General features: G+C 44.9%; 1 protein-coding gene across 5 annotated transcripts in view; it reads left to right on the top strand.

Moving 5' to 3' along the window:
* Positions 1 to 10,505: 10,505 nt before the first annotated feature.
* The window catches only part of RNF34 (ring finger protein 34), a 490,473-nt gene continuing 475,257 nt past the window's right edge, over positions 10,506 to 25,721 (top strand). Inside the window, exon 1 of one of the 5 annotated variants that reach the window (XM_069619572.1) lies at positions 10,506 to 10,707. In XM_069619572.1, coding sequence (XP_069475673.1) covers positions 10,702 to 10,707 — 6 coding nt within the window. In that variant the 5' untranslated portion in view covers positions 10,506 to 10,701. Of the gene's footprint in view, positions 10,723 to 25,721 lie in introns of all 5 variants that reach the window. The other 4 variants (XM_069619571.1, XM_069619570.1, XM_069619573.1 and 1 more) reach the window with 4 other exon arrangements.

A 25,721-nucleotide genomic window follows, 5' to 3' on the forward strand; every position in this document is an offset into this window, starting at 1 on the left:
GAGACCAAACAATACGTCCAGTCCTGCGCCACCTGTCTTCGCAATAACGCCATCACTCAGAGACCCCTTGGGCTATTGGAACCATGTGCCATTCCTACTGGTCCCTGGACCACGGTATCGACTGACTTTATCGTGGAGTTACCGAAGTCTCAAGGTTGTACCTGCATAATGGTGGTAGTGGATTCATTCACCAAGTTGGCACATTTCTCGCCTTTGCCAGGAGTACCCTCGGCCTCAAAAATGGCAGAAATCTTCCTGTGATATATCTTCAAGCTACATGGTCTTCCTACCAAGATTATCTCAGATCGTGGTAGGCAGTACACCTCCCACTTTTGGTCGGCATTTTGTAAGAAGTTAGGGATAGAAAGAGCACTGACTTCAGGGTTCCATCCTTATTCCAATGGGCAAACAGAGCGTCTCAACGGCTCCCTAGAACAATACATTTGGTGTTTTGTAAATCAGCAACAAGACAATTGGGTCCAGCTACTCCCTACGGCAGAGTTTTCATACAACAACTCCTGTCACTCTGCTCTAGGTACAAGCCCCTTTTATTGTGCATACGGTTATCATCCCCGCACTCTTCTTCCCTTAGCCAGCCTTGAGTCTCCCGTTCCTTCAGTGGATGCTTCATTAGTGACCATCAGGGAGGCCCACAACAAGGCCAGACTAGGACTGCTTGAGGCTCAAGAACGGAATAAGCACCAAGCTAATAAACACCGTAGACCAGTTCCCAATTGGGGTGTCGGATCCAAGGTTTTCCTGTCCACCAAATTCCTGCCTCGATGGGTACGCCCATCCAAACTTTCCCCTAAATACATTGGGCCCTACAAGATAACACGTCATCAACCCTGTAGCCTTCCGCCTACAATTGCCTACAAGTTTACGTCGAGTACATCCGGTGTTTCACACCTCTCAACTGAAGCCCTTTGTGGCGGACAGATGGACTCGAGGGTTGGGCAACACCTCAGGCCCTAATGATCCTTCCAAAGACATATATGAGGTAGCCCAAATATGTGACTCCCGATATCGCAAGGGGCGTCTAGAATACCTAGTTCATTGGAAGGGATACCCCTGGTCTGAAAACACTTGGGAGCCTAGATCCCACTTGAATGCTCCCGTACTATTGCGTAGGTTCCATCAACTTCACCCCGGGAAACCAGGAGGGGTGGACCTTAGGAGGGGGCATACTGTCACATCTCGGTGTACCTGGCGACTTTGGGATAGATGGAAACGGCACCCACCATTGCCGGTTCCATCACGTACGGTGAAGCGTAGAGTGCCGGTCTAGTTTCTTTGCAACGCGTCCTGACGCTGGTAGTTAACTTTCTCCCACTTCCGGTCAGACGCATTGCAACGACCGGTTTCCTGCTCGTCTGTGCTGCTCTTTGCTCTCTCCGTAGATTTTGCCCTTTAGCCGTTTTGGCTTTAATTTCTCCTTCTGTTTTCGTTCCTCCTTGCTCCACTGATTTTCTCTCCTGTGTTTTTTCCTTCGTCCTTCCCTTCCTTCGCTGATTCCTTTCCCGCTTGCCTTCCTACCTTCCCTCCCGTCTTGTGTTTGGTTTCCTTTCTCGCTTTGTCTTTCCTCCTCTCGCTCTGCCTTCTCCGCTTGTTCCTTGCATCCCTGTGTACCGAACCGGCCTGCCTATCGGATTTGCTCTGTCTTGTCCCCGTGACATTGCCATTCTTCTGGTTCTAGACCTTGCCTGTCCCCGGACTGTCTTCTTCTCCCTGGTACAGAGATCTTCTAGTACACCGGCGCTATGTGCTTCTACCCAGTTTACTTCCCGTCTACCTTCGAGTGTTCAGTTGTGGCCAGTTATTCTTTACTGCTTCATCCTTCCCCAAACTCCTCCGAACTCCTCCATTGTTGCTGCCCTTGGATATCCATCAAGTACTACAGAGATATCATCATACCCTCCAACATAGAAGGACAATTTTGGGTTTTTTTTGTGCCTCTGGCTTTTTCCCCACCTGCAACAGTAGGTGTCACTGTGGCGTCCTTCCACGGTCGCCCCTATCTTCATTAAAAAAAGGAAAGGACCCGAAATAAGGACAACCCGAAGCCAACACTTCCTGGGAGACACAGAGGTGAGGTGGAAGGGGAAGTGGGAGGAACGGATTCTTCCCAAGGGGAGGAAGACATTACGGACCCATCTGACATCCGGCCAATGCTTGAATTGTAAACAGAAGAACCGTATCAACAAGTGTAACGTAATACACAACCAGCGGGAAGGAGAGACATAGTCAAATAATGGCCAGGCAACAGGCAGGTCAGAAAGCGTTCCGAGGTGGGGCTTCAGGTAAACTTGCAAGAAGGAGAAAAACTGGCCGTAAAGGATAACACAAGGCAGGTCCAGGGGCGTTCCGAAGTCGAGTCAACAGCCGGCAATTCCAAAGGCAGACAAGGGGCGCGCGAGATGCAATTCCGATAACAAGTTTGGGGTCAGGTACAGGAATAAACCAAGAGAGTACACACGAACGATGGCGAAAATAGCAACGCTAATTAGAAGCACCGTGTCTTGCGCGACGTGTGTTTTTATTTGGACGAAGGAGCGTCAGAGTCAGCTGATTGGAGACGCCGCTTGTTCCTGCGGCGTGGTTTCCCTGACAACCGCCAGCGTCTCCAGAACGAGCAAGAAAGGACACCTGAACTCTTTGAAATCGGGAGCGCCGTGAACCGAGAAAAGCCGCTCGGTGCCCATGTGTAACACCAGTAGGCTGTTTCATATTTCATAAATCACGATTGATTAGACCAATAATTATGCCACAAGATAGATTATCAGTACCCTATAAGTCATCTGTGATCACATTTCATATGAACCCAGAAATAAATAAAAATACAGTACCCCCTCCTACATAGTAAATTATAGTCCACATTATAGTCCACGTTCTGTCCCTTTTTGTTTGAGAAAGAAGGGTTCTTTCCTGGTGGGGACATCCACTAGATGCATGAACATAGCATTCCTTGATAAAGAGGTAGAGCCAATTTATGTAGGCGATCCTGTTTATTTTATCTGTGGAGAAAAAGCGTATCCCTGGTTACCTAGAAACTGGGGAGGTACTTGTTACTTAGGCTTTCTATTCCCTGGGGTGTTCCTTTCAAGAACAGCAGACATAGCCAAATTGGCCAGATCACGACCTCGACAAAATGATGAAGGAGGTTTGATTGTAGAGGATATAGCAAAATCATTCATACCATTCTGGGGCCAAGCAATAAACTCTTATAATATAAGATGACTGTCCAGAATATTAGAGGAAACAATAAATGGAACAACAGATATATTATATAATATGACCCTCGAGGAAAAAGGAATTAGATTAATGTCACTCCAAAATAGAATGGCAGATATATTATATAATATGACCCTCGAGGAAAAAGGAATTAGATTAATGTCACTCCAAAATAGAATGGCTCTAGATATAATTCTGGTTGATCGTGGTGGTGTTTGCAAAATCGTGGGATCCGCGTGTTGTGTATTTGTAAGTGACTCCCCCCCCGCGATTTTCGAAGCGATAAGAAAATTGCACCTTCTGAGCTCTGATCTTCACCCCCCTGAAGGAGTCTGGGAATTGGATATAATGTCCTGGTTCTGGGAAGTGTTACGATCATGGGGATGGAAATTATTTGCAATCCTAGTAGCAGTACTAGGAATATTCATGACATGTTGTTGTTGCATACATTGCCTACCCATAATATGCACTTAGATAAGTGAAGAGTGTGTACACATGATAGAAAAAAGAGCACTATTAAATCAAGTACTCACGGTAATGATGAATCAAAGACAGTAAAATAATTTATGTCAATTGATATTGATGACAATGAAGATGAGACAGTAGTGTACAGGATTTAGAATCTGATTCAGATACATGGTCAGAGGGGGATGCAAGGTATGGATGAGGCGTTTGGCATATGGCGAAAAGGGGGGCTTTGTCAGCCCAGAAAGAGTAGATACCCCTTCGATCATAAGGCAATATACTTTGTTGGCCGAAGACCAACCGCCTCATGTGTTTAGTATTAAAAAGGTGTAGCAAAAGCTTAGCCACGGTGCAGCCATTTTAAGGTGACTGAAATCGCCATTTTGTTTTCTTTTTGTTTTCTCTAACGTTGCCTTTTGCTTCATGTAAAACTGCTTTGCTGAAATATTATTCTGCTTCACTGGTGCATAATGCAAGGCTGTGAGAGGCATGTTGAAACATAACGCAGTAACCCAGACAGAAATGCCCGGTCTCCTCCCTCACATATCCTTGGAGAGTGAACAGCAAGGCATTCTAATCAGTACAGCAGGTGCCAGCTAATCGCGGTAGCACAGTAGAAATACTAGGAGTGAACATTAAATGACTTGAATTATGCTCTTCTTTGAGGCCCCCCTTTCCTGAGCCCGGTAGAGCCCTGGAGAGCAAGTTGACCCCCAGCACACAAATAGAAACTAGGAGATAGCAAGGCCTGGAATGTATCTCTCTCTAAGCACAGCTTGCTTGCAGAAACAGAAGCATCATGTTCTTTAAAACAAAGACTTATGTCTGTGGGCTTACAAAGTTGCAAACTGTTACTAAATGAATGTTTGAAGGTGTCATACTCGTCACCATTGTCAATCACTGTGCCTAGTTCAAAGGAAATGCAATAGGGGCGGTATAAGTTGTGACACTACTGATTACTAGATGCTTGTTTGGTATATATTTAACTGTTGTACGAATTTCTCTCTCTTGCGTCCCCCAAAGTCTGGTAGACACACGTCGCGGGGCGTGGGACCAGTTGGCCAACTGAGACTATTTGCTTTGCAATAAACCCGAGATTTTGGGAATACAACCTTGTGTCTGGCGTATCAGTTTGTGTGTGGTGATTGTGCCTTATTTCCATACGCGAGGGTCCCTCAGGGGCCCCTTCACAGGGAGGCTCTCCCTGTTGCCTCCGCATGTTAGAAAAACCCAATTCCCCTTCATCCCACCCCAACTTAACTTTGGGGACCGAAGCCTGCGCTCTGGTCCCTGATGCTCCTCCGATCTGGCCACTGCCATTAAAATACAAAAGGGACTAGGTCCCTTTTCGGATGATGGTGGCTATTTTGGAACATGTTTTTTGTGGCCACCATCATCCGAAAAGGGATCAAGTACCATTTCTATTGTAATGGCGGCGGACATTTTTTTCTCTGACAGGAAATGGGCTTGAGCTGAGCTCATCTGCCGTTGTACAAAAATAAAAAACTCCCAGGGTGCGAATAGCTCTCACGCCCTGGCTGGGGGGCGGACATGGGCTTTAACAGCCTGCAGCCCGAGCTGAGCCCCCTCACTTCGCTTGTGCCTACCAAAGCTCAGGCTGGTGGGCCTTTAAAGCCCATGTCCACCCCGAGCCGGAGTGTGAAAGTTATATTAATCATGCTGTTGTGTGACAGAATGCCAGTATTATGTCGAGTGTGATTGCCGCAGGCAGATTGAGTTTAATTGTACTTATGATATGTTGTGGTGACTTCTCCTACATAAAATCTGGGGACCACCTTTGCTTTGATTTCATCTTGGATTTCCTAATTTAAATAAATTCGAGTTTTGAAGGTGAAGTAGAAGGTGTTCACCAATGTCTTGGCTGCGGTGGTAGCTTTCTGCATCCAGAGGGAGTTCAAGTCTTTCCCTACCTGGACGACTGGTTGGTAAAGGGTACCATGATTGCTCTACTCGTTGAAGGGGTGTAGGCTACATGCTGTCTCATGACTGGTCTGGGCTTCTTGATCAATTGGGGCTAATTCTGTTTGGTGTCATCACAGGATCTGACATTCATTGGGGCACTATTTCGGATGGATCTGAGAAGGGTCTTGCTCCCATTTGCTCGAGTGATTCATCCTTAGGGGTTGTTGCTCTATTGTGCAAGATGGAGGTGTCATCAGTCCGGATTTTGATTAAGGTACAAGGGCATATAGTGTCCTTTGTGTTTATGGTGCCATGTGCACACTTACACCTGAGGCACCACTTGGTTCATCTTCACTGAGATTGGTGCACGGCTTCACAGGACTAGAATGTGCTGCTGCCAGTGTCCCATGCCCTGAAAGATAGTAAGATAGTTTTCACTGATGGATGTGGGAAAACTACAGAATGGAATTTCTCTGGTGCAAAACAGTACCAATCACTCTTACCACAAATGCCAGTGGCGCAGTGTGAGGAGTGACTCTGGGGAATCTTGCACACCAGGAGTTATGGAATTGAATGGAGCAATCCCATTCCTCAAACTGGCAAAAGCTGGCAGAGATTGCCGGAGCCCTGGTGGTCTTTTCGAGTAGGATGAAGGGGCATTGAATATTGGTGCAGAAGAACATTACGTTGGCTGTGGCATGTAAATCAACACGGGGGCATTCAGTCCCGGCTCTTAGCGATTTGGACAGAGTTCTGGTGATATGAGAGCGGTGCATGTCAGGAGGGCGGACAATTGCACTGCAGACAGGCTCGGTGGTCGTACCCCTACCCCCAGGTGTCACGGCAGCTGGCAATGTTCCGGGAGATTAGGGTGAAGTATGGGTTTCCCGGTCTGGACCTCTTTGCCTCTCCAGAGAATGCTTTGCTTACTGATAATTCTAATTACACATGCACACACAAAATACTGGCCATCATATCCCTTATTATGTCCAGGATTGATTATGCTAACAGCATATACCTTGTAATGTCAGAATACATAATGAGGGAACTACAACGAATACAAAACGCGGCAGCCAGACTTCTCCTCAAACTCAGCATAAGAGATCACATCACACCAGTGCTCAGGATGCTACATTAGCTCCGGGCCAAAAAGAGAATCTCCTTGAAAGCCCTATGCATAACGCACAGAGCAATACACGGCCAGGGAGCAGACTCTATCCAAAATAGATTCTCCATCTACAAACGAGCTAGAACCCTGAGATCCTGCAACGACATCCATCTTGAACCCAAATTGTACTGGAAGAAACAACAGTGTGGCTCAGCATCCTCCTGCTTAGCCACGCATTTATGGAACTTCATTCCGCAGAAAATTCTAACCGTGGAAGATCATACAAAATTCAGGAAACTGCTGAAAACCTGGCTCTTCAACTCATGAACACAATGAAGCAGACAGAACGACATTTGCACACCTCCCGATAACAAAGCATGGGAAAAAGAGAAATAACCAGGAAAAACAAGAGTGAGGGATAGGACCGGAAAGAGAAGCACCCCACCCATCCACCCTCCTCCCCGGCCAGCATAGAGCCCCGGAAAAGAGAGGGTGATAAGTCAGAAACGCTAGAGCCATGGAAGTAGGCCAAGGAAAACCCAGGGATCGAAATGGGAAAGGGAGAGTCACCCCCAGGCATGCCACGAGTAAGGGCAACAAGAGGGAACTGGACCAAACACTAACTGTGCTCCTACTAGAACGTAACCCCCCCCAAGGGAATCCAGTTAAAGAACTCCCCGCCCAGCTGATCACTCTCTGGGCTAGGAACGGGCATCTAATCAGAAATAGGGCCTGCACTGAGAATTCAGGAAACAGACAGAGTAGCAAAGTAGCGTAAGAACCCTTCACCCAGAGGCGACTTTACTGATACAACTAGAAAGGGCACACAGAAGAAAGTAAGATATAACTAATAAACCGGAAAAGTTGAAGAAGATCAGCCATGGCCACTAACAACCCAAACTGTTATTAACAGTCAACCCTCTGCATACACCTCTCATATACTCCACTAAAAGAACCAGAACTCCTCAGCAGAGCAAACCGCACACACTTCACAACACTGAAACAAGACACAGCACACACAACCTTGCACAACACCACATGACATCCGCCTCCCGAATCTCACACCCAAGCTCAGTGAACAGTACATCCGAGCTGAAGCTGCCAAAAGCGCATCACAGCTCCCTTGCTCTTTCTCTCGCTCCTCCCACTAACCTACCCCCATCCCCTCTTTTTTTTCACAGAACCGCCGGAGCGCTGACAGCCCACGCAAAGGGGCAACCGTGCGCATTATAAAAACCTTTAACATTACTCCTAGTCTCACTCTTCCTTGTCACAGTATTTGCAGCCACCTCTTCCTCCCTGCCATGTGTGGGATGGCATAGCTTTCAACCTTTTCTGTCGCCAAAGCGGGTGAAAACACCCAATTTCGTGTTGTGCTGGTGAGAGCCCAAGGGCGTAATTTTAGGGAGGGACAAGGGTGTTTGTTCCCCCCCAACTTTCGTGGCACACAATTTTGTCCCCCTCATTTGCCAGGGACCCCTTTCCTTTACATGTTATGTCCACCCCCCAACATTTGCAGCAAAGTTACTCCACTGTGAGAGCCCATTGTAATTGTTTATTTGTACAGCGCTTATACACAAGTGAAGTGCTTCAAAGCGCTTCAAGGCGGGAAGGGAGCAAGGGAATACAATAGTCATTCTTAGACCTTGAAGTTTCCGAATGATCTAACAAAAAAGTAACTAGCGCATTAGGCCTGATGCATTTCTCCTAGTGCAACTGCATGAAGTGTATCAGGCGCAACAGATTAGGGAGGGGAGACAAACAGGCGTACAAGACAGAACTTACTAGGCCTAGTAAATTCAGGTCATGCATGTGTACAGACCGAAGTGCAAGGGAGGGGAGAGGGGAACAAGTGCGCCCAGTCCAGCAGGGCCCTGGGTTAAGTGCAGAGGGGTTACCCCTCTCATGGAACGTATGCTGAAAGTGCAGTGGTGCTGAGCCTAGTGCAGAGGCCCGGCGGCAAATGCAAAGACTGCCGGGGGAGCCTGGGACCCGTGAGGCTGTGGAGGTGAGTCAGGTGACCAGTCAGCAAAAGCTGAACAGAGTTAGGGGAGAGATGGAGGAGTGAGGCTGGAGAGAAAGAGAGAGGAAGTTAGCAATGGAGAGAGAGAGAAAGAGGAAGAAATGAGGAAGGTCTTGAGGAGTTTCCGGAACTTAAGGAGCTCTGTCTCAAGGCAGAGAGAGGCAGAAAGGCTGTTCTATTGAAGTGAATGGGCGTATAGGGAGCTAGTCAGGTGAGGTAGGCTGATTGCAAGGCGGGTGACTACTGTGAGTTGAGAGCTATGGGTTGGTAGGGCCCATGATCTTCTGTTGAAAATGGATAACTGACGACGGGACCTGGAGAGGACTCTGCCACCTGGTTCTGCACAGTTTACATTTGTATCCCCCCAAGTTACAGAGGACTATCAGTGAGGCTCCAAGATCACATTATATTGATGTTGATAAAGAGAGTTTGGAGCAATTAGACTTGAACCAACTGCCCACGTCAAAAGTAATGAATAGGGCTAACTGTAACAATAGGATGCACTATGACAAAGCTGCGGGTGATTGATTAATGAAGGGCCCTATGTATACATGCCAACACGAGCTGAGATTTTCTCCGAGAAATCGGGATACGTAAAGTTTCCCACAGGAATGAATTGCTGCTAGAATTATTTTAGGTGGGAGAAAGTGAAAAATAGCTATATTTTCCACTGAAAAATCTGGAGGGTTGGCATGTATGCCTATGCCCCAAGGCCCCTGAGTAACAATTGATACAATGAAACCAAAACCACTCTGCGCTGAGAGAACACAATGGGGTTTCCATAATGTATTCTTTAAAACACACAGCTGACACGTGTTAAAGAAAATCGTTAACTGATGGGTCAGGGTGGGTGGCAAAGAGTAAAGAGAGGTATTATACCTAAAAGGGAGGGAAAGGGCACAATTAATTGAAAAGGTGTCAGTGGAGGCTAGGCCTTAAAAGTAATTACTACAATGAGGAAGAATAAGACTAGGAGTAATGAGGATTGCCAGCAAGTAATCTAGGCTTTATTTATTTGTATAGCTCTCAGACAGCGCGCAGGCATCGAGGCGCTGTTACAGGAATTGTTTGTTTTAGTTACGTGTTTAGAGGTTTCTAAGCGCGGACCCGGGGATCGAACCTGTGTTGCTTCGTGTCGTCTTGCTTCCAAGGGGCGCACGAGCTATCCTCCCGGGACAATATCAGCAGTATTAGAAATATATATTTTGTCGTATATTGGATTTTATAAACGTAGGTTGCCAAACAGCTGAGAATACATTTATTATCACCCGAACAGTGAACTCTTTAAGTGGTAACCGTGAAGCCCAAACCTTTCAAGATGGATGCGATATTTACGTTCGCGGTCAGACGAGTTGTTTAGGTTCGTTTTTCGTGTGGCATTTTGCGCGATTAAATGCGGCCGCTGCCTTAACACCAACAAACATTTCGTCTGTACTGGAAAAGGAGCCACCTTGGGAAAAGAAACATTATTTTATTAATTAAGTTGTAATTTTAATATTTTATATTACAGATAGTATATAACAAACTAGTTATATATTCAAAACAACAGTGGTTTATAAGAGAAATCGTGCTTTCGTAAATTCCAAATCATACCTCGGCGTTCCTTTATCTTTGGATACCCGAAGAGAATTTGCTTGGATCAAAGGAACTTGCTGGGTACTTGACAGTAGTACAGTTTAAGATGGCCGCTACGTCACAGTGCCTTGACGTGCATCCTAGAGGGCCATTCACGCAATGGTTCTGGACTGTGATTGGAGGGCTAACTGACAGCTCAACTCAACGAGCTTGCTCAGTGGTTAGAGCTTCTGCTAGTCAGTCCTAGACCCCGGCCCTTGGTGGCCGGTGGGAGGGGCAGCACCTAACTCATCAGTTAGGATGGAGCATGGAAGTCTAAGATACATGGCTGTGTAACATCGTTCTGCTCACCGGGGGCGAGTGAGAGGAGTCTGTCATGAAGGTGAGAGAAATGGAGGTGAGCTTAGGTCGCTCACTGTGGAGCTGGTGAATCACCTATTTGCATCATCTCGCCAGGATAGGGGGAGTGGGGTCGGGGACATTCTGAGGAGTAATCGCACACACATCATGTGCCTCCGGTTCTTGTCAGCAGTGCAATGAGCGCAGCGGGCGTCACCTGCTCACCATCTCTTCCCTCCATGTAAACAAGGATGTTGCAGCCTAGGCCTTGCATGTTGTGCAGATATCTGGCACTGGTTGTTTTTTTGTTTTTGTGCTGGCTTCATTATTTTCTGATCTTTTGCAAGCTTATGTTCTCCCATTGAGGGTAGAATTACAAATGGGTCATTACCGAAATGCGCACAAGGATTGCAAAATGGTGTTGTGTTGAAGGGAAGGTCATTTTTGCATTGACTATTTGAAATGTAATTTAAAAAAAATCTCATGCTCGTCATTCGGTTCTGCTTGCAATTGTAAAGATAACTTATTTGCGACCAGTTTCACAATTAAGTGCAGATGTCTTGTTGCGACTGGTTGCACCCAATGCTGTGCCGGTTTGGCATTGCCACCTATTTGTGCCAAATATTATGCTAAGGTTGGAGCCCCTTGACTGAGAACGAAAACTGCCAAATAACCTGTTCTGTGGGATGGTTTCCAATCAGGAGGGTCTATAACCAACAGGGGTCAAGTCCTAATAAAAAAATAGTGGGGAGACTCATTAGCATACCAATTGAAGGTGGTGACACCAGAAATTAGGTTATCAAGGTTCCCTCTGAAAAAAGTGTGGGGACTCTGTCCACTCGTGTGTATCCTGGACTAGAGGCTTGAATTCACCACACTTTAGCCCACTCTACCTTAGACAGAGGAGAAGTACCATTTGCATAACCTGGGCATTTGTCCGTCCTTGTACCAACCCATCTGCTCATTCTTTTGCCCCTTTTGCTAGCCCCCACAAGACAGGTGCAGAATGAGACATGTTTTCTCTTGTGGCATAAAAATGCAGCTGATTTAATTTCACAACATAATAAACTCAAAACACTGCAACAAACTTAGTGAAAATAGTTCTAAATATGCAGCGACTGCTCTGTGTCTAAAACTTGCTCCCCCCCCTTTCCCAACCAAGTCCACAGTAGACTAGAGCTCCCCCAACCCTTCTCCTGGGCTGGGGGACTGCTGTTTAGTTGGGGGGCGGGGAGGCTGAGCCTTTATTGCTACCACCAGCACCCCTGCCGCATAGGCCCCCAAGATGCGCAGGTCCTGAGAAGAGCAAAGACCCTTCCGGCTTTCACATGTCTCATTCGGAGTCTGATTCTTGCCACTGGTCGCCAAACAACCGCCTCGCTGTTCTGTCACAGCAACAGCGAAACTTTGTTATACCGCTGTCCCGTAAGCAGGGTGGGTTGGTGAAAAATGAAAGGCACCAATCCCTCAGTGCAGCGGGCGTCCTGCTCGAGCCGGAATCTTCTGTGGAAGGAGGCCGGACAGCTTATATGCTGCCTGGCACACCCCCTCCCATTGTTCAATTCACAGACATTTCTGTTTTTCGTGGGCTTCCCGCCCCTTGGCCCTGTGACCTGCACGCCTCCCCCTTACCCAGGGGGGAGGGAGGCGAGGACCCTGCCCTTGTTGTTAGGGCGCCTCCTCCATCTTTACGTCAACCCCTCCATATCAGTCTGGCCCTACCCAACAAGGCAGAAAAGTCCTGCAAGGAGGCCAAACAAGGTAAAAATGCGTGTCTAGAATTGCTGTTGGTACCCTTGTTCAGAAGAGAGTGGGAGACTGCTGCTCCCCAGCTGAATAAAGCATGGACAACTTGCAGGACATTGGCCTTCATGCTAGTGACCAGGAATTGCTCTGAGCTCAGATGCGAGGCACATACAAGTCTGGGGACTGGCTGTTGTTCTGAGTGTAGACCTGTGGCGTAAGGAGGTGTGGGATGGAGGTAGAGCGGAGACCCTAAAGTACAGAGGGCTTACTGTAAGGATCCGCTCCATTCAGTAGCAGTTGCTGGGTGAGCATGTGCTGGCCGGAAAGCTATGTGGATGCCAGGCTCTTGCAGGTGACAGAGCGAGGTGGTGGCGACCATGGTCTGGTGGGTGCACTGGGACACTTCAGAACATGGATGGGTGTCCCTGCACGAAAACCTCTCTTAAGAGTGCCGCAAAGTAAATTTGCATTAAGTCTGCGTAGATGTCATATCTCTAGGTGGTACTTAAGAGGGCATGTCAAGCTCCTAAAGAGGAATGCTGACAAAACAGGATTTACGAAACCAGTTTGATTAAGGTATATCATATATGCATGTCAAGGAAAGTGGTTAAATTGGTAGTCTAGCTGGCACTGTAGGAGGAAAATACACACATTCTTAATTGTGGTCAATCTCTTCCTCCTTTTCTTCTCCATCATTCACCCCCCTCTACAACATCCTCTTTGTTGGGAGAAGACAGTGACCCAAGAGGAAAACATTTGGACAGAGCCAAGTGGCTAGAGTCCTCTCGGCTGACTTGAACATTGGACAGTACACACATTTTACAAATGGGCTTCTTATGTCCAAGCTCTCCGTTTGGGGGGGGGGTCCACACCAATGGGATCATCGTTGACGTAGGCTAGATCCTCGTTGCTGCAATCCTTAGACATGCAAAAGCAGGTCGAAATGTTTTCTGACCTGTATTTATGGGACTTGAGTGGCAGCAATGGCGATTTTGGGGGTGGGGTGGACAGGCGGGACAAAGTTTCATCTCTGGCAGAAGACATGTGCACTTTAGGGATTCCTGTAGCTGATAGCCTTAAAGTTGCCATTTGAGGGCAAGAAGCTTCTTGGGGACACTTTGGGTTGAAGGTCCACAAGGTGTTCAATGCCAGCCAACGTGCGGCCATATTGCTTAGCAAGGTCCAGTCTGCTTACATATCAAGGGCCTTGGTAGCACAAAGGAAACCTAAGGCCATTCCTTTATCCAGTACCAGGCTGTGTCCGATGACAGAAAGATTCCAAAGCAAAACGAGGGTAGAGGGAAGTCTCGAATAAAAAATCAAATTTTGATTGTCAGGATTTGTCATTTTTTTCTGGACTTGGGTCGAATTGTCATCAGATATATGGGAAATAGAAATGTCTGGTTTGGCTATCAGATCGAGTTCCAGTAGCTGTCCCTTAGCCTGATGAGCAAGAAAGTGTCTGTATCCCTGGGAATTGTGAGTTGCTAGGCAAGCATTGGAACCCTCTACCTCCTGCCCTGCGCGCTGAATAATCCTATTGGGCCTTCCAGAGAGCTCTAAAGACCTGGCAGTTCGTCTAAACCCAGACTTCAATATACGTCCTGACCAACCTGTTAAGCGATGCGAGTAACCGGTTATGTACCAGCCCCTTGATGCCTCTGGGCTTAGCGCGCTTTATAAATGAAAGAATAAATAAATAAGCAAGCAATCTCAAGAGTAACCAGAACAGTGAATGGTAAGGACTTCTATGTGGCAATGCTTTTTATATTACCCAAACCATCAGTGAAATTCGGACTGGATCGCAAGGTTTTGAATCGGTTAATAATCGGGAACAGGTTGAACATTTAGATTATACAGTAGATAATGCGTTTCAAATCCAAGTAGGATATGGCTCTCATTTATACATTTCTTCAGAACACGATTCCTTCTCAATTAGGAAGCAAGCTGAGAAATTAGAAAGGTTTGCTGTCCTGAATGTCACTTCCATTTCAGAGTATTGCTGTTTTGGCTGAGCATGGATCTTGGCCCCATTTGTGTAATATTTGCATTTGAGGGGGGTACAGATATTAAGTATCTCGGTGGTTTGGTGATCAGGTCAGCATCGAGGAGCTGAACATGTTCTCAAGTACAGGCTACTTTATGTATTTGTTGTCCCATGAGCAATACTTAATCTCTGCTTCCTTATTTGTGTTTTTTTAAAACATTTTTTAAAGAATGGTCTGTTATTTGAGAAAAATCAATGCAATACAAACATTACTTCTGTCTGACAGTTTGCAAAACTACAATCTTATACTTGCTTAGTGTAGATCCACCCACCCACCCCACACAGGATCTATCAACACAACCATTATCGAATAGACTGCGACACCCTGAAAAGGACTAACAGATGTGGGTGTTTGCACATCATAGATGGTCCTTGATGTGCAAAGTCTGATTAAGCACGTCAGTGCATTGAAGTCCTTCCTCATATATTCGCACTGTGGAAGTACGTGAGGTACTGTTTACTGGCGAGACGGCAGACGAGATACTCGCTTTTAACCCATCTGGATTGGGACTTGGATCTATAACGGCGTTGACGTGTCTCCAGGAGGAGCGTTTTCACTGTAACGCTACTGGCCCTTTAAAGTAACTAGCCTTACATTCTTATGGACATATTGGGAGGCTGGGACTCTTAACACTGTGTGCGGACACAGGTTGGGGTGGGCTGTCCTCCTAGTGATGTTAGATGTGAGCGAAGGCTCTCTGTGTATCGTGGTTAAGTTCCTTTTCTATTTTTCTGTCCCCTATTTAGTCAGTCTGCCTGAGGGAATAGACTGCGCCCACTAGCCCGGCTAGTGAAACACCAAATACCCAGCAGCCAGCGCACCTTGCGCTTGCACTGTGGAAGTATGTGAAGAAGTACTGTTTACTGTTCACTGTGCGAGGCGTGAGGGGGGGGTCACAATTTGGTCCAAATTGCTAGAGTTTTCTGTGAATCCAATGTACAGGGTATGAGGTGGAGTTGAACCCTAAATAAATATTTTGGACTGCAACAGTTTATACTCCGAACAGAAATGGAATTACGATCCATTAACATGAAAGCAAAATCAGAGGCGGTGTAGATTGAGAAAATGATGAGGCCCAATAGAACATGCAAATGCAAGGTAATAGGTAAACAAGGACTGTTGCCTGCGAGTAAGTTGGCAAAAATGACCATGTTTTTCAACAAGATAGAAACCCTATCCCAGGTGAATTGCACTCCACTCACTGACACAGGAATACTCGATTGCAGAGCTAAATTGGTAGAAGACCTAACGATGAGACTGCCTTGCATAGGGACTAAGTTACTTGCCCGAATGCTGCAGGAGCCCAAAAATGATATATTAGAGAACGCAGTGAAGACAGCTAGTACCATATGTATTAGCAATGAGTGTCGAGAGATTGTAAAATGGGGTAGAAAAGACGATGTTCATCCTGAAATAAATTGGCGACCATGTAAAGGGAAGAAGGAAGATAAGGGCTGTAAATTAATAGAGAATGGGAATTATATGCCAAGTTGGAGTGAGAAGGAACAGAGTGTGCCCATGATGGGTAGAGACACTCAAGATATTGAGTGCAGTGCTATGTTAGTCTGCTTTCTCTGAGTCTCCTCCGAGTGATAATATTAGAAATGCTAAACTAGAGAGGGTGGTCATCGATCCTGTATCGGATCTAATAGTATACACTGAGTTGCCCATAGTGAATACAGACCAGTTGGGTAACCGACAAAATCTGCAGATGAACATGAGTAATATCACTGTTAACAGCACACAATCAGGTAGTAATGAGAGTTTTGACCCTCTAAAAAATGAGAAACTATGGGAAGCCTTAGAAAGAGTACTCGCAGAGGTGGTTGATAGATGTGAAACCATAAAACAGAAGTTGGATGTCCACTCCGTTCTGCTACATAAGAGCATCAACAAAGGATGAAAAACTTGTACAGAAATAGGTAACAACACAGAGGTAGCTTACCCGGAGGTGTTCTCAAAAGAGCCCGTAGCCGGGATGGCGTCCCCGGCCATTGGGAACTATAGAGTGTTATTACGGCGGGGTAGACAATAGCCGGTAAGGCTAGGGCAGAGGGGTACTGGGAGAGACAAAGAAAGGGGGAAAAAGATTTGGAAACTCCGGAATAAGAAATGTATGCAAGCGGTAATGTACACTAATATACACGAGGGAAGTAGAAAGAATGGCTGTATAGCAAGAGATGCTGCTCATTCTAATATTGTGGCAGAACCAGTTCCCCTCCCACCCACAGATGCCAAACTGGAGGATAGCAGACCCAAATCCATCCACCTCACAAAGGAACCAAACTTCTTAGGCATACATACAGTTGCCATTCATGCTTCTGCTGAGAATGCTCGGCCCAAAAGACTAGACAAGAAATTGGCGAAACTGCATAAACCGGCCGAGGGTAGAGAACCTGCCTCTAAGCCCCAGAAACCCACATTAGGTGATTGGGTAATGCCAAGCAAAAACAAAAAGGAGAAGTACTAAAAAAAAAACAAATAAATCAGATGGGATTACCACAAAAGTGCTTAAAGGAATGGTTTGCCCAAAAAAATGTATTGCAAAAAAAGATGGGCAATAATAAAAAAAAATAGATTGGACTTTTAAGTCCCTATGTAAAATTTTGAGCAAATGAAGCTCAAAAATGGATGCCCCCATGTGCGTGCTTTTTGTACATTTTACAACCGGTTATTATAGCCGGGGACTTTAATGCTAGGATTATTCTGCCTGAAGATAATGAACCACAAGATAGAGGTTCAGGTCCTATTGAATATGGATTTTTGAATAGACGGGGCAGATCATGGGGGAATTTGATACTAAAACCTCATTTAATCATGCTAAACGGAAAAACCAAAGGGGATGCCAAACGGAGTGCGACCCGGGTTGGGGGAGGCAGCCTATCCACCATAGATTACATTATAGTGAATGAAAAAGCCAATAAATTGGTGCTGGATATGGCGATAGGCTGTCGAGAAGAAAGTGACCATCTACCACTATCTGTGATGTTGGAATATCCAAAGGTAGAGACTACATATCATCTGGGCGGCAATATTCAGGTTAATAACGCCATGAATCGGATAATCTGGAACCCCACTAAATTAGAAAAAAGATAATGCTATTGCAGTAATGGAATTGAAAGCATTTTCAGACCAATTGGAGCCTAAATCAGAGGAAGTCGTAAAAGACACAATTGGTAAATTTGAAAATTTGGTGAATAAAATCAAAGAAGTCTCCACCTGTAAGCGGAAGTATTGCAGCAATAGTGAAAGATGGAATGTGTCTCATGGAAAGGACCACACCTACGACTGGGAAATAAATAAAGCCAAAAGATCACTTAGACAATCCATAAAATTGATAGTCAAATTGCAAAAGGGTGATGCCACAATACAGATAAGATGGGCAAAAAAAAAATATGGGAAATGGCTGCGCAGACATAAGAGACAAGGTGAGGGAAGTATGCCAGAATATTGCTACGCAGGCCCTGAGTAATAATCATCAGGGTATGTGGAAGGCAATAAATGAGGCTAAAACAAGAAGCCTACCCATTAATAGTGAGGCTAAAACAAGAAGCCTACCCATTAATAGTGTGGTAGAAAGTGATTGGATAACGCATGTAAAAAAGACCATTGGAGCGAATATAGTAGACTGTGTTACTCTGTATCCTTCACCTTCAATTTGGCATGAGAACTTTACTGAGGCCTCTTTAAAAAGAACGATTGACCAACTACATCTATCCAGGGCAACTGGTCCCGACAGGACCTGTAACGCCCTTTTACGTAGAGCACCTGAGGAATGGGCAAGAGCCATGGTTATTTTGTTCCCATGGATAGGCAAAAATGGGACGATTCCCGAATCCTGGCGAGATAGTATCATTCTCCCCGTACATAAAAAGGGAGATGGAAAGACCCCAAAAATTATAGAATGCTCGCTATGCTGGACATACCAGCAAACATGTTTGCAAATGTTTTGCTGGAAGAATTGGAAGAGTGGATAACTGGAAAAAAGATCCTTCTGATTAACCAAGCAGGCTTTCATGCTAAATCCTCCACGATTCACAATATTTTAAAATCTAGTGTCTGCAGTGGAATATTCATGGAAGGTGCGCAAACTACCGGTGTACGCGATATTCATTGATAGCAGCGTTCGGCGCCATCGTGAGAGAGAAAATATGGTTAAAATTAATTAAATGGGGGATTCCATCAGGGCTACTTTACATGATCCAGCCGCTGTATTCTGATACGACAGTGAAAATTCGACTGGATGGTGAAGGCCGTATATCGGAGGCGATTCCCCACAGTATGTGGATCGAAACAAGGCTGCAGCCTAGCAGGCACGCTATTTAATGTGTATTTAGCTGACTGTCTGAATGAGATGGGAGTGGCTGCTGATGCGGTAAAGATCGGCACCTGCGGGCCTACAAAATAGTTTAAACTGTCTGATCCAATTTGTTGACACCAATGGGCTGGTAATAAATGTAACTAAAACAAAGGTGATGACATTCTTGGGCACTACAAAGCAATCAGGCTTTAAAAGGTTTAAGTGGACGATGAAGAAAGCTGTGATTGAAGTAGTTGAATGCTATAGATACCTAGGAGTATTAGTGGACTGTAAGCTATCATGGAAACCGCACTGGAGTGAAACCAAACTTAAATGTCTACAAATAGCAGGATCCCTGAGTCTTTTCATTGGAAGACAAGGTGGGTTTTCGGTGAACATAATACTACTATTCTACTCCAGTAAAATAATATCGAGCTTGCTGTATGCGGCAGAGCTATGGGGGATCAATTTTCTAATTGAAATAAGTACTTTGGAAGGAACATTTCTAAAATGGCTTTTTAGACTACCAACCGCAGTTATATGTGAATACATTTTACTAGAATGTGATTTTAGATATGCGAGAGATATTTTAGAGCACAAAGCTGCTATGTTGTATGTGAAATTGAGTACCCTGACGATTAATAATTAGTGGTGGATTTGATTAATTGTTTTAAGGAAGGAATGAACATTAGTAATTTTAAAACATTGAATGTATTGTATCAATCATATGCTAAATGGGCCAAAGAGTTGCCAAAGAAAGAGACGTGATATATCTGGCCGCAAAGTCAACTAGCGGCCTGTTTTTCAACCAATGGACATTAGAGACAAAGAAACCTAGATATCAATATGCGTTCCCACATCAGGAAACAGTTAATTATATCTCATGTTCAAATTTAATAGATGCGAGACAATGGAGTTTTTAGGAGCCAAAATTGGTATTAAGAAAAGCCAGTTTTTAGGAGCCAAAATTGGTATTAAGAAAAGCCAGAAATTGTGTGGACTGCCAAATATTGAGACCGGAAAACATTTGCTATGCTACTGTGAAAGCCTCAACCAGCTGCGTGAAAAATATCTGACAAGATATAAGAACTCCTGCCTAGAGGAAAGGATAGAAAAAATGTGGCAAGATTGATGGAAGGGAATGATATTAACTTGATTTTTCACATGATGAAATTTTATGAGCTGATTTTAATAATTTTAAAGCAGTTATCTGATGGGATTTATGTATAATACTCTGTTTGTTTAGAAATGATGTTAGAAATTGAAAGATGATTGTGTAATGTATGTAAAACCTGATACGGTTATGAACATATTATTAATAAATAAATATATTCTAGGAACGTGGACCAGATCACCAGGAAAGTCAATGTGGCGATATCAGCAATTCATTTCTCCATTGCTAAAATTGACCAAGCCTTGTCTAACCGTAGTTTGATCGTCCGGGATTCCCGATGTTTTCACATTCTCAATATAGTCAGTTTGGCGGCAAGCAGCACGAGTGACAGCAATTTAAAGTCCCTATTTGGGCATCTCTTATCCATGTGACTCTGTAGGCCCAGAATATTTTGGGGTCATTCTGTATGTGCCTGGGCATCATGAGCCACTCTGAAAAACTCAATCGTCTGCTGGCCGCTCAAGGTGCCTGCTGCCTCTCAAAAGTCAATAAATATGTACAATTGAAATTTGACGATACTGCTACTATGTCCAATAGTCCTAGAAGCACACCTGGCCCCAGGGTAAACGTCATTACACCCTTACAGCTGGTGCCTACACCAAGCCTTACGGCTCGGCCTCACCCACACAGTGTATCGACACAGGTCATCCACCAGCCTTTGTAGCGTTAGCCCCAGCCTTGTCCTCATATAGTCTCAATTCAGGAGGCGGCTGAGCCCCATTAGAACCTTTGCGGTTCATTCTTGCTTATCCACCCCTGCTCGCTCAGGTTGACCCCACCCAGCTTAAACAAGGTAGAAACAGTGAGGACCATGTGTCTCCCTCAGTTATATGCCAGAAGGAAGCAGAGAGCAAAACCTCTTTCATTACAGGGTTTAATGAGGTAATTAAAATGTCCCTCTTTAACACCAGGTCGCTTAATAACCAGTCCCGCGACATCCACAACCTTATCTTGGACAGAGACATTGACATAATGTGTGTCACGAAGACCTGGATTTCCGACTACAGCGGTCCTAAGTTTGACATGGCCGTCCCTGAAGGGTACTCCATTTTTTGCAGAAATGGGGCGCACGGCCACAGGGTAATGGGTAGCCTTTATTGCTAAGAATAAATATAGTTTCTTCCAATCATGCCTCTGTCAAGAGCACAACAAAATGACCCGGACCAGTCGGAACTGCATCAAATTATATCTTGATTTATCGCCCACCCTCATTGATGTCGGGGCTTCAATGATGAGATTGTTCATCTGCTGAGCAAATTTAGTGGGCCAAATTGTGCCACGCTTTCCTTGGAGATTTTTATTGTTGGTGGGGAAATCCCACTGATAACGAAGCCATTAAGCTGGAACTAGTTCTTAATAATATCAACTTCAAATTTACAATGACGAGCCCACTACTGCAAACAATAATGTACTTGACTGGCTTGTGTCCCAAAATGTTAAGACCTATATTGACTGCACTATGCCATGCATTTGGTCTGACCATTACACAATCAACTTCCACGTTCAGCTGAATGGCCCACTCCCAAAAGTCCCCAATAACCTCAAAAAAGTAATTGGTCTGAATTCCAACCAACATTTTAGCCAGCTTAATATCTCTTATGGCTTACCCAGACTAAGTAGGAGCATTGGTGAATTCCTTCTCTACCGCTTTTTAGGACATGTTGGACAGAATCGCCCTGCTCCGGCCGATGTCGGTCAGGGTTAACACTGGGCACTAAAATTGGTTCTCACCCCTGCTTCGAGCTCAGAAGAAGGGGAGGGGAAAAGAACATTGGAAGACCGATGGCTGAAATGCCCATCGGCAGAAAACAAGAACTCCTGGAAAGCTGTGGAAACAACTTTATAAGTTTGATATTGTGGCAACCACGAACTACATTTTTCAGTGACCAAATCAACAAGACCTCAAATTGTATTGGTGAACTCGAGATTCTAAAATCTTTGGAGAGGCCCAAGACCATGTCCATATCAGTCCAGCCTACGACTGTGGACTGTACAGAAGTACAGGTTGCCTTTTGAAGCAAAAGGCTAGGGACAAAATCAAAAAAACACTAGCCTTGTCTTCCCCGAGCATGGAACTTTTCGTTGGTCAAGCTACATCACATGACCACCTCAAATTCGTTTTCCCCCCCTTAATACCTCTGACGGGAGGATTATGTTGTCAACTATGCAACCTCCTCCTGCTCCGAAAACATTCTCTTTCCCCCCTCCCCAAACCCCCAGATTAATTATGGAACACAAGGAACTTTTTGTTCGATTCTTCACACGCTTGGTCGACTCTTCTTTTCAGGATAATCTTGTCCCAGATTGAATTAATGCAGACACAGTAACCCCCCCCCCCGCCTACGAAGGCCGGATTTGACCCTAAAAGGCCTATTACCAACTGTAAAAATTCCTTTTAAAAATTCTTGATAAGGAGGACACCAGGGGGCGCGGCGCAGGCAAGCGTGAGGCTCCTCCCTGCCCTGGTGAATTGTGGAGATTCTGGCTGAGTTGTATACTCGGGACCACCGAGCAAGGACCCCCGAGTGTGTGAAGCAGGGTTCCAACAGTGGTGCTATGACGGTTTATTACACGGTACACGCAAGGCAGGGAACCCCTTCCCCTGCAATGAATGTGGCGCACAATAGAACACTTTTTAAATATTTTTTAGCATACTACGGATTCTTTTTGAGTAGGCCTACAACCCTTCTCGCACCCAACCTCCACCAACACCCCATGTCACAATGGACTAGGAACCAGGCCGGTGTGTATCAATAAGATGTTTATTTATTATTTAAAATCAAAGGAAAATCAACCAATTACCACATCCTCCAATGTTGTGGGAACACAAAATGAAAAAATCTCTACAAAACAACCAGGGTAAAATATACTATCACAGTTAATTCCTTTGTTTAATGGCAGAACAGAAAAAGAACAATTTACCACACAATGATGGCACAAGTGTTAAGCGCCCCCCCCCCGTGCAAGACTCAAACCCCCCAAACAATTTGACTTGATTCCTTTCAGTGGAAGGCAGTGAGTAGGTATACAGGGGACAAAACGGTTTTGGTGTGGTGCCCACAGAAACAATATGGAGAGCCAGCAAAGCAGGGGAAAATCCGGTTTTGGAGCACCAATGGAAAAATGGGTTTTTTAATTATTTCTCACTACTGCTAGGGGACAGAATAGAAGAACATTTGTACTGCTTACGCTTAGTCAGAGTTTTAGAGAATACCAATCATCACACCAGGGAAAATAGAAATAGGGTGGGGAAATCGTTTTTTTAGGAGATTCAACACGTGGGCAATGGAAAGGAAAAATGCAAATGGGGAATTCATTTTCAATGATGCTTACATTGACAGGCCGTCTCTGGGAAAGGGGGTAGCCCACACAAGGCAAATCTGTTTTTGTTCAGGATGACAGATGCAAAAAGAAAATGCAGTGGCAAATGGAAATTCTTTTATCATAGGCCAATTTAAACACGGGGACAAATTTGTTTCTCAGGTCACAATGGGATAACTTCTGTTGGGCAACACTTTATAACTATAACAATTACCAAAACACTAGGAAAAAAAATGTTTGTTTTCGATTTCCACCAATCCTGTGAAATTCAATGGGGGAATTCATTGATTTACTTACAGCAGCATGATCCGAGCGAGAAATTGAAAACTAATAACCGCTAATGTAAATTAAAACACATAAACTGAATAGAATGAATGAAGTGGATGAAATTAAGGAAATTGATGAAATCAATGAAGTGGACGAGTGGAATAAAGTGGACGAGTGGATAGAAAGGAGGAGTACATGATACGGATGGAGTGCACGGAATAGAGTGCATGGAACAGATAGATGGCATGAAATGACAAAGTGCATGGAATGAAAGGAACAAATGGAATAGATGAATTAAGTGCTTGGCATGGATGGGGTGTGTGACATGGATGGGGTGCGTGGAGCGGATGAGGAGGGCAAGAAACACATTGTGCATGGAGCGGAACCACCATATCACATCACCACGCTTACTCACTTATATACACCACCACTCAACTAGAACACAGCGATACTATGACACATTCGGTATTGCTGTTCTCATACCAACACCTGCCACATACTCCCCATCATCCTAACTAAACATAGCTGGCTGCACACCCGCCAGCCTAGGCGTTCTCCTCAGGCCTAAGGCAGCCAGAATCGGCCTGATATCACCTTGCCAGAACGACTCCTGATCTCGCAACCACCACACCTACCGCTAAGAAGCAGCTATCGTATGTGTGCCACACCTGCTGCACACATATCCGGTGTACACACGCACCTTATGTCTGTCTCTCTCTCTCTCTCTCTCTCTCTCTCTCTCTCTCTCTCTCTCTCTCTCTCTCTCTCTCTCTCTCTACTGACTTGAACAACGGTTCCCGAGGGCGTTCAACCTACCAGCGCCTTGAGATCATACCAATGGTACATAAGGCGCTATATAAATGCAAAGTAACATAACATAACAAAAATACTTTTATTTACACAGATACATGAGAGGTCTTTCAATCGGGATATGCTAACATTCACAGGGATACAAGAGATTCTCCTATGGGGAGATGACTGAAATACACGGGCAAACAAAAGATTCTTCAATGCGGAGATGACTGAAATGCACTGGCAATGGGGAATTTTCAATGGGGAATTTTCAATGGCGAAATATTGGATGCAATGCTACAAGAATTAAGGTCTTAAGCAATTTAGGGCTGGGGTTATTGCTACTTACACAGCAAGCCTTTGTTTAAGGTTCAGGAAGGCCAGCTGCATCTCAGGACACTCTGGAAAGATAGGGCAGGGGTCTGGTCACTCCACTCTCAAAGATGGTTTCAGCAGCCATCTTTGTCTGTTCTCCTTTTTCTGTCTCCCCGGTTTTTGTGTCTCAGTCCGAGTGCAGTCCCTCTTATATAGCAGAAATGACATCACCAATTTTACAATCTAGGGAAAGTACCCTGCAATAATCCCTGCCGCTAGGATTGGACAGTTACCCTCTCTCTTTCTCCGCCCCCAGTCAGGACTGGGTTAGGGGTTTGGAGCAACATCTGTCTTTTTCCATTTGTCATCATCCTTTGTTCTCCTTTCAACTTTTTGGCAAAAACTAGTTATGTATCACAACTTCATAATTGTACTAGCAACTGCCATACTACACATGTTTTCTGTTTTAGTTGATCATGAGGAATTAGATAAGCCGACTGCCAAATCCACACGATGTAGCATATGTATCACATTTTTGTCATTTTCAGTCTCTTTAAAGTGGGTGCAACAAGGATTCACACCTTTTTAGTCATGCTCCACCCAAGGATGACTTTCTCTTGAAGTCCTTGCTTCCCTAGTCAGTAGGTCTAGAGGATACTGAATTTTGACACCTTTTTAGCAGGACCACATTTTATTGTGGGTTATTAGATGTGAGATGTGACATCCAGCTGGAAGTGGGGCTTTCCTTTGTGAAATTTTGCCCTCCACCAGAACAGGGTTTTCCTGAAGATTAAGCGTCTCTTCCAATGGTCACTGCAGTTTTGTGGGTAAACGTAATATACATAGCTTTGGGCAGCCCACCTATCATGTTTTGCTTTCCTGACATTTTCTGTGAGCAGTGATATTTTCCCATTTTGGGTTTTTAAAGCCGTTTTTATTTGCAAACACGTGCAGGCCGTTTTTGCTTTCAATGTTAAAACATTCTGTTTTCCATGTTACAGGATTCTTTGATTCCTCCTTCTTTTGTAAATCAAATTGCTGCTTGTCCGTTGATAATGATAGGTAGGCCGCTTTTTACATGGCTCTTTAACTTT

Source organism: Ambystoma mexicanum, chromosome 10 (genome assembly GCF_040938575.1).
Source record: "Ambystoma mexicanum isolate Mex_15411 chromosome 10, UKY_AmexF1_1, whole genome shotgun sequence".
In the NCBI taxonomy this organism is placed as follows: Eukaryota; Metazoa; Chordata; class Amphibia; order Caudata; family Ambystomatidae; genus Ambystoma; species Ambystoma mexicanum.